Raw genomic sequence first — 9,604 nt, 5'->3', positions numbered from 1 at the left:
TTAATATTCATATTTCAATATATAGGATGTGATGTGATGTCAGTGGCCCTGTCTTGAGCAGCACTCACACCCTGCAGACTCGATAAGAGGCTGTGAATCAACAGAAAGATGCTGCAGCAGTGGTTTGAGAAGTTGTCGACACCTTTTGTGCCCTGAAGTCTCGTCACCTTACGGAGGAATCGACTGCAGCGGATGTGAATCTGAGCTGGGCCACAACTGCTGCTCTCTGCAAACAGCAAACCTTTTACAGTCAGTTCAAGGCTACAGGCGTATGACTACGTTTGCCTTAAAAAACAAGTGTCTTGGCTCTGTATCAGTTTGAATCCCTGTCCATCCTAAGGTGCCTGAAAACGCGTATCACATGGGGGCGTACACAGGAATCACTTGAGTAACAGCTTGTTCCCTCAGCATGTAGGCAGTTGTTAGCAAAGACAGTAAGGGGTCAGTAAGGCTTGTAATTGATTATCCATGTTGTGTTCTACACTGGTAGCCGAGGGGTCATGTGATAAGAGCCTGAGGAAACAGGACGCTGCTTCTGGGTTTTCAAACTAAAATCAGCTGAACAAATCACTGAAGTGATAAAAAACACAAAACAACAACTGGATAAGTTATTAAAGATGCTGATTTATTTCAATGAGGAAAACATCTTTCTCAAAATCAAACTTTTACTGTTATAATGATGATTACAGGAGGAGTGGAAAACAGAGCGGAGGAAGAAGAGTTGGGTCGTAGTCCCATTCAGACCAGCTGACATCTGTCCTGAGGGATCTGATGCATTATTGTAATAATAGTAATAATAACTTTATTTGTACAGCACTTATCTAAACAAGGTTACGCTTCACACAAACAAATCCAAGGCAAAATGAAGGTATGAAACCAGTGTATGAAACTGGGCGGATGTTCACTTTAGGTGCCAAAGAGTCTGTTTAAACGTGACAGTGACCCCCCCCCCCCCCTCGCCCTTCAGCTGACCATGCACGACTCGTAGGTGGGCACCATGTATTTGATGTTGATGAAGGCGTCCTCTCCTCCGTAGCGCTCAAACACCTCCAGGGTCTCCTGGATCAGGTCACCGATGTTTTCTCTCTTCTGCTGGCTGTAGTCGATACCGTCTCCAGAGTTGACTGTCGGGACACAGAAACACAGAGACACGGGGGGAATGAGAAAATACAAAATTATTTTTTTTTATTTCAGTCTGGGTCATCGCTGATAGTGAGGTTGATGTCAGGGCTCACAAAGCACCACCTGTGGCCACGCCGCACTGCTCCGCTGCAGAGACCGAGCTGGCAAATGCCATCCTTCCATGTGACTTCAAACCCAATGGACGGATTTTATTTAATTTACTCCTCTTATGCTCAGTTGGGACCGAACAGCAGAAGAGTTTTTTAACTGTTCAGCTCAAGGTTTAATGAGGCAGCCTGCAGAGAGGAGAGCAGCGTAAAGGACAGACGAGTTAGTGACGGCTCCGCTGGTGCACAACTCTGCATTGGTGCGCACGAGGCATGAGCAGTGACCTGGAGTCACGCTCCACAGGTAGTGTGTGTGTTTGTGTGTGTGTGTGTGTGTGTCTGTATGTGTGAATTTGCACTATAGAATCAAAATCTAAGACAGGAACAAAGACTTCCAGTTTTCTGTGGCTTTTGCAGTTGACATGTGATTGTACGTGTAACACACCTGTCGCCAGTCGCAATAAAGAAGGAAAGCTGCAGAACCGCCCCCTCCCTCCCTTGAGCACACAGACCAACACAGACATACTGTACCTTCACACTCACATACACACACCAACACACGCAGACCAACACATGCAGACATTGAGGCAAAACACACAAAATTGCACAACACAGCTCTAGCGTGCTGGGGGAACTTGTTATCGAAAAAACATTCCTGAGGTGTCCAGCCTCTACTCTACTGTGTTCCTCCCCCGTCGGCACACACACACACACAGAGACACACACACGCACACAGAGACACACACACACTAATACATACAGGCACATATATGCACACAGATCGTGACTTAATCAGCACACAGCAAACTGCCAATTTCATGCCACTGCACTGGGGCCTCAAAACACTTTTCAGAGAGAGGTAACTATGGAGAGGGATAGGGCACACACACACACACACACACACACACACACACACACACACACACACACACACACACACACACACACACACACACACACACACACACACACACACACACACACACACACACACGTAAAACGGTTAAACTAAAATATCCTGAGGGTTCTCGAGGCTTCACAATAAAACAAAGAAAAACAGTTAATTATTTGATTTAAATGAGCAAACAAGGAGAGGAGAGGAGAGGAGAGTGTTACCTGCAATGGGAGAAATCCCGAGCAGCACTTTAAGGGGGTCCCACACTCAAGCCCCTCTCTCTTTTCTCTCCCTGCCTTTGCATCCATCCATGGCCTCCTCATTAAAACACAAAGACAGCCAGTCTCATAAAGTGGGCTGTTAAGCAGTAACACGTCTATGATCTCAGTCTGCCGCACTCGCTTTCTCCTCAGGATTCACTCTCCTGTTTTGCATGAGAGCGACGGGGGAGGATTCTCCAGCCGCGCTTTGACCGCTGCTTAGCCTGGATGAGGCGCAACTTTTAATGGCCTTGGCTTTATATAGCAGCTATTTACCGTGTTCCTCTCGGAGAAACAACAACAATAACTGCACACGCGGAGGAATGCAGCTTTTAAGGAAAAAAAGCTCTTGCTCATACATCTAAACTTGGGCTGTGTTTTATTCTTGGCTACCCACAACACAGGAATCTGCACCCTACTAGTTAGCAAAATCTTAAATAGCATCTAAAATGCATCCATCTGTGCACTAAAAGAAAAGAAAAAAGCAATCAGAGAGGAATGAGGACAATGGTATGCTGTGATTTGAGCGAGCTGGAGGAGTGGGGAAAAGAAAAACAATAAGGTGACAGGGGGCCGCTGGGTCACTGTTACAATCTGTTTCTGCTTTTGCGTGTACGTGTGTGTGCGTGTGAGTGTGTGTGCATCTTGGTGTGGGTTAAAATGCCGAGCCCGTGGAGAGCCACCCCCTGTTCGTGGAAATGAGCAGCCAAAGCCAGCCCAGAGGGGGCACTTGGCCTTCAGACGGCCAGCACGGGGAGCCAGGGAAGGGGTGCGGCTTGGGAACCAAGAAAGCTCAGACCCGTTTACTGGGGGCCCGGAGGGGGGAGGTCCTGCTGTTGCTGTACCAGCACTGTACCAAGTGCACTTCGATTGATGAGCTGCTGGGAGGACAGTAGCATCAAAAAGGAAGAGGCCAGAGGAATTTGCAACGATTCTCAATATTTAAACAGCAGCAATGGGAGAAGTGTGTTTAGGAGGGGTGGAGGGAAAAGAAAGCGAGGGGAGGGAGGGGGGTTAAAAGCTGCCTCTGCAAATGTCCTTCAGCAAAATAACTTCTCTTTCTCGCTTCTTCTCTCCCCCTCCCTCGCTTTCTTTTCTTCTCCCTCTGCTTTCAGCAATATCCGAAACCCCGGGCAGAAACAAAGAAAGAGAGAGAGGGGGGGAGAAAGAAAAAAAATCTTTAAAAACAATCATAATAAAAATTCCCGCTTTGTGAACAGAGGGAAAAAGGGCCCTGGCAGGAGCTGGCTGTGTGCTCCTCCAGAGGAAGAGGAAGAGGTCGATAAAGATTGAGACAGAGGGGATGAAGGGGAGGGTCCGCCGCACAGGGACGCTTGCAACAGACAGGGTGGAGCTGTGTGCCCTCGCTGTCGTCTCATGGGCCCCTATGTAGAAATGTAGAAATTCACGTTGCAGCGACACAGCCCGCAACAACTGGGATTGGTCAACTAATAGCATGTTTGGTCCTTATCTCCACGGTCGGACAGGCACAGAAAACACACCCTTCTACCTCCCTACATACCTAATCTGAATACCTAGCTACAGTGTGTGCCTGTCAGGCAACATGGGCTGTACCTCTCTCAGGCTCGGCTGTGATTTCTGGCAGCCCACACCCAGCCCACACAACAACAGCTGCAGCCGTCCTCCTCCTCCTCCTCCTCCTCCTCCTCCTCCTCCTCCTCCACCCTGCTCTTTCTCCATCCCTCATTCCCCACGGTCCTAAACAACCTGTCTTCCCACATCAAGCTCAAGACAAACAGTCACAGATGCAGGCAGGACACGGCGTTTCCTCCAAACTAGTTCCACTTATTTATAGAGAGACAATATATTTTAGGGGTTTATTCACAAACTGGGTCAGATGATTATCAGTCTTTCTCGAATGGTAACAAAGCCGCACTGTTACCCCATCTTAGGACTTGTGACTTATGCATCATGTGTATGTTATATGGTCGTAATCTCCCCTCCTGCCAGGAACTGGCTGACACACACACACACACACACACACACACACACACACACACACACACACACACACACACACACACACACACACACACACACACACACACACACACACACACACACACACACACACACACACACACACACACACACACACACACACACACCGCAACAGCTTAAGGAAGTTTAGCTCCAAATTCCAGAGCTGATTTAACAAAATATTAAACCACCCACCCTTGTTTCTAATCAACTTAGCCCTGATTGTGAAAGCAGTCTAGAGAGAGAGCCCCCTCTCCGGTCATATATCAACCACATGCAGAAGAGGATCAATGAATGAGGGACCTGTTTTCCTTTCTTTGTTTCTCTTCAAGAGTTTTGGCCTCGCTCAAACAGGGGAAATGGAGGAATGCAGGTTATGAAAGCGATGGAACAGCTTGAGTTACAGGAATACTTTGTGCAGACATCGACTGTGGCTGCACAGCTGAGGGTGTTGTACGAGTGCATGTGTCATTATAACTTACTGATCCACACACTGACGGATGAGTTAAGACGGGCAGAAAAAATACGATTATAATCTTGTTCTTGACGTGGATTATTGTGGAGTGGTTGGAAATAAAATTTGATCTATATTAAATACGTTGTCTATACATATACAGTATGTGTATATGTCAGGACAGGGAGAGGCAGAGGTGGTAATCGTGGTTGTGTGTTTGTGTGTTTGTGTGAGACAGAGTGTGTGTAGGTGTGAGGAGGTGGAGGAGACCTCTGGAGGAGACCTGTGCTTAACAGCAGGGCTCTAATTAAAAGGGCCTCACAGTTGGGGCGCAGGCAGTCCTCTCATAAAGAGACTCACACTCTGGCAGAGCGGTGGGAGAGACCAGGTGTGTGTGTGTGTCTGTGTGTGTTTGCCTAATGACAGGTCTTTGTGAAGGGAAGGCAGGCAGACAGAATGAAAGAAAGTATCCTAATGGTGTTTGTGTGTGTGTGTGTGTGTGTGTGTGTGTGTGTGTGTGTGTGTTTGTGTGCGTGTGTGTAAAGAGATAATTACTGTAAAGCCGTTTTCAGACACGATCTACGGGTAAAATCCAGCGAATTGGCAACAGCCGTTTCCCAGAGTTTGCCTTTCACACATGCACAGCACAGCAGGAGGTTCTCTGCACACACGAGTTCACAACAGCAACAAATCCATTGCATTATTCAGGCGAGAGGTGGAGCAGCAGACAGAGACAGGAAGCGACGTATTACCTCTGCTGCGTAGATCACGTGATTTTCTTTACAGCACCTGAACACCGCCGTACAGCTCTTATCACCACGAACTCTCTTGAGATCTTCGTCGGTGTCTTCTACGTGTGTGACGCCGCTTGTCTTTTTTTGACGGCAACAGATATTTGTTTTCTTAGGGTTTGCGATATTTTGGTGTCTGTCGCGTGTTAGAAGCATCATCAACATCTGCACTCGTCGCAGTGAATCCAGCGAGGGATCCCCTGCTGTGTGGTCACATCGACTTCTCCTGGATTTCTACAGACATTATGCTCGGAGAGCAGGCGGATAAAGTCCTTAGAGACTGCGGGGGAATCTCACTCGTACATTTGCGTTCACACATGCACCTCCTCCAGAGAAAATACAGAGGAGTCCACTGCATGTCTGAAAGCAGCTTAGGTGATTTGTGTGTTCTCTGCATATATGTACACATCCACGTGGAGAGATCACAGAATACAAGCGCAATTAAATAATAACATGTGACAAGGACAGTAAGGGTAACAAATTAGAAATGGACATGGGGAGAGAAGTATTAAAAAATATATAAAAAATATTTATGTAAATTATTTTTGACACAACATCAAGTAAAACAAAATACATAGAAAATATCCATAAAAAAATACATTCTAAATGTATAAGAATCTGTGTCCTAATGTTGTATTTGATCTATCTACTCCATATATAGTCATAGTGACAGCTAGGCTTTATATTTCAGGCTTATCATACGTTTCCTAAGCAAAATCTGCCATAACCTTCACCATCTCTACGTCATAGCCGATGCCGTAACTTTAGCATAGTCTAGGCAACTTGCTAACAATGCTGTGCACATTGATACTTTTGCGACTCATTCTGTACACAACCAAGCGCTACTTTATGGTAGAGCGTTAATTTGGCTTTGTGTGAAGAAATGGCAGCTGAGTGGATCACGTTGGAGTTGCAGCCAATAAATGTTTCTTTTACAGAAATGACTGCTCGTCGAGAAGAGAGAAGACATTGATGGTGATGCGATGATGTGTACGACCACTGAACTGACTGAGGCTGAAGAAGGCTGTGATTTCTGTGCCACTGAGGGACACGGAGGATACATGCTACCAAGTTGGCCAATCCCAGTTGTGGCAGTTACTGCGATGTGTAGTTACATTTCTACGCAGGTGGACATCAGAAAACAGCGAGGTTTCACAGCTATGCCCAACCACTGTCGTTTCAATGGTGTCGATTCAACACAGAAGTATAAATTGGCCTTAAGGCCTTAGCCCCCTTAACACCTAATGGATAAGCCAGAGGCTGAGGAACGGCACAGCTGTGGCTCAAATACACAATCACACTGACACAAACATACACGCACGCCCACCCACAACCTTTGTGTGTAATCAATAACAGCATTTCAGCTCAACACAGCTACCCACAATAAGAGCTGCAATTTCAGTCCCATCACAACACACACACACACACACACACACACACACACACACACACACACACACACACACACACACACACACACACACACACACACACACACACACACACACACACACACACACACACACACACACACACACATTTAGTTCTGCCTGTCTATTGCTGTGACTCTAACTCTGTGTTGCTGTTTTACACACACACACACACACACACACACACACACACACACACACACACACACACAACGCAGTAATCCACAGGAGGTTGAGAGCAGAGAAGTAAAACAATAGGCTTATTGCCAGCAGTAGTTTATTAAACTCCCAACCCCTACACCAGCCATCATCCGACTGCTCATGCTTACTGAAGTCTGACCTTTGCTGTAGGTCAGTGATCTCATTTTCCATGTGCTCGTCCAGCCCAGCAGTGCTCAGTCTATAGGCTAGCCCCAGCCCGGTGCCATTTCAACCCGGGGAAAGTTGGACATCAGCAAAGCAAGTGTGCCAGGTAACGAAAAACGTGTCAAGGTCAGATTGCACAGCAGAAGTAAAACTGGAGGAATGTGTAGACAAGGTTGAAACAAAGACGTAACCTACCGAGGGTCCTCCTGAGCTGCACAGGAGCTAAAGCTGTTAGATTCCTATCGATCAGGCTCCCACTGGCTTACTAGTCTACATCTGTGTGTAGGTATACAGGAATTGAATTCCAATTCCACACTTCCGCCAAAATCGTGCTGTGTCTTGGGCTAATGTTTCCTCAGAAATTCGCTGTGAGGAGCCGTGCTGAGGCCAGGTGGGAGACACACTCTTCCACACATCACAAACCCTCCTCTTGCTCATTTCTTTTTCAATTAACCAACGAGACCTCGCCATGACCGAGAGCAATATCAGTTTGCACCATTTAGTCATGGTATTAATGCACAAAGAGAGCTCATCTGAGATGATGGATCAATGCTATTTTCCAAGCTGCTACCATGTCCATTATTGTTTCAATTACCACCACTCAGATGATGGTTATCCCAGTCCCATCTCATCCAATTGCAGCTTTATACATGTACTGGATCTGTGGCTCTGCTTCAATGTGCTTGTCATAGGTCGAAAGGAAAGAGTCATCTTGTGTTATATTCACAGAAGCATCACAGCGACGGCTACTTTTTAATTATTTTCAAATCAAACCGCTCATTTTTCAGTGTGTACAGGTGCATGTGTGTCATGTGTTGGAGGTGACAAAGGATCTCTGCGGCTTGCTGCAGCAAGCTTTTCATCTGGGCCACAAAATACACACAGTGCTTCTTATTGCAGCTTTGGACTGACAGAGGGCTGTGCATTACCCAGCAGTACCTACAGACCCGCTCCATAATGCAAAACATTTCCATACTCTGGATTTAACTCTGCAGCGTTTGAAGGTAAAAAGAATAAATACGGAGGTTCCTGAAATCTTTGGTGCTCTCTTGGAGGAAACTTGACATAAGAGCTACAAAGCTGTGTCTGCACTTCCTCCCACTGTCCAGAAATTAAGCCAAACTAGCTCAGTAATGAACGCTGCCATCTTGTGCCACTGACGTCATTTAGAGCAACAGTCGGGGCAGTATTGATCGGGGATAGAGCCACGGTGTCAATACATGTGCTCGACCAATTGCAAGTCAGTCTCAGCTGTCAATCATGGCGTTTCATCTCATGTTTATAGCACCACATAACTTATTTAAACCAAGTTTACCAGAAGAATTAGCAATTGGACATAAATCAGTGTGATAAGAATGACTTCAAATGACAGAATTTATCTGTGAGAAAAATTTATAACGTGTACTGTGACTTTTTAGTTTAGTTTGTGTCCCATCCACTAACATGGAGAAGGCAGGGTTTGTGACCTATACTGTAGCCAGCCACCAGGCGGCTTTAAATATGCTTTGGCTTCAGTTTTGGGGATCTCTCTTATCATCCATCTTTATAAACAGAGCTGCAATGGTGCTGAGGACTCCTATGATTAATTTATTTTTTGTGTGATTTAAACTAAACTCAACTTCCCAGAATTCCTGTCTCACAACAGCATCGAGGCGAGAGCCATTTGTGTCATTAAGACATTTCAAAAGAAAAAAAGTTGAACGATATACTGAAGTGAAATTAAGATAATGAATCAAAGCTGTTAATCGTGCAGTCGACCACAGAGGACCTAGCCTTTGCACACTCCGCCCGCCTGTGTGTCTCCATGGGCTCGGAGCAGCGTGTCAGTGCTGTCAGGTGTGAGTCAATGTCGTCAGATGCGATCTCATTACGCCAGCTTACCTCAAGGTTAGCAGTGGGCTGCTGGGTAGGCACAAAATCGATCTGCACCAGGGACAGGAGTTAAAGGCCACTGTGTGTGCACACCCGGCCACAAGCCAGCCACAGCACTCACTGCACTTTCAAATGCAAAAGCCCCCGAATACAGACATGCGTACACAAAGCTCTGAGAGCACCCTATAGAGTGTGAAGCCATCTGCATGTTAATATTTTTTACTTGCCTCCATATCTACACAACAATAAAAAAGACATCCCTCATTTTTTGCTTCATACAGATAATGGAAAACATCTTATCCTCTT

General features: G+C 46.2%; 1 protein-coding gene across 2 annotated transcripts in view; it reads right to left on the bottom strand.

Annotated features, from left to right (window-relative positions):
* Window positions 1–608: 608 nt before the first annotated feature.
* Window positions 609–9,604, bottom strand: part of pacrg (PARK2 co-regulated) — a 131,195-nt gene continuing 122,199 nt past the window's right edge. The window contains exon 5 of one of the 2 annotated variants that reach the window (XM_034576947.1): window positions 609–1,124. In XM_034576947.1, coding sequence (XP_034432838.1) covers window positions 964–1,124 — 161 coding nt within the window. In that variant the 3' untranslated portion in view covers window positions 609–963. The remainder of the gene's footprint in view (window positions 1,125–9,604) is intronic. The other variant, XM_034576948.1, reaches the window with a different exon arrangement.

This window comes from Hippoglossus hippoglossus, chromosome 22, assembly GCF_009819705.1.
Source record: "Hippoglossus hippoglossus isolate fHipHip1 chromosome 22, fHipHip1.pri, whole genome shotgun sequence".
In the NCBI taxonomy this organism is placed as follows: Eukaryota; Metazoa; Chordata; class Actinopteri; order Pleuronectiformes; family Pleuronectidae; genus Hippoglossus; species Hippoglossus hippoglossus.
The sequence above is the reverse complement of the archived record's forward strand: the minus strand, read 5'-3'. Positions and strand labels throughout refer to the sequence as shown.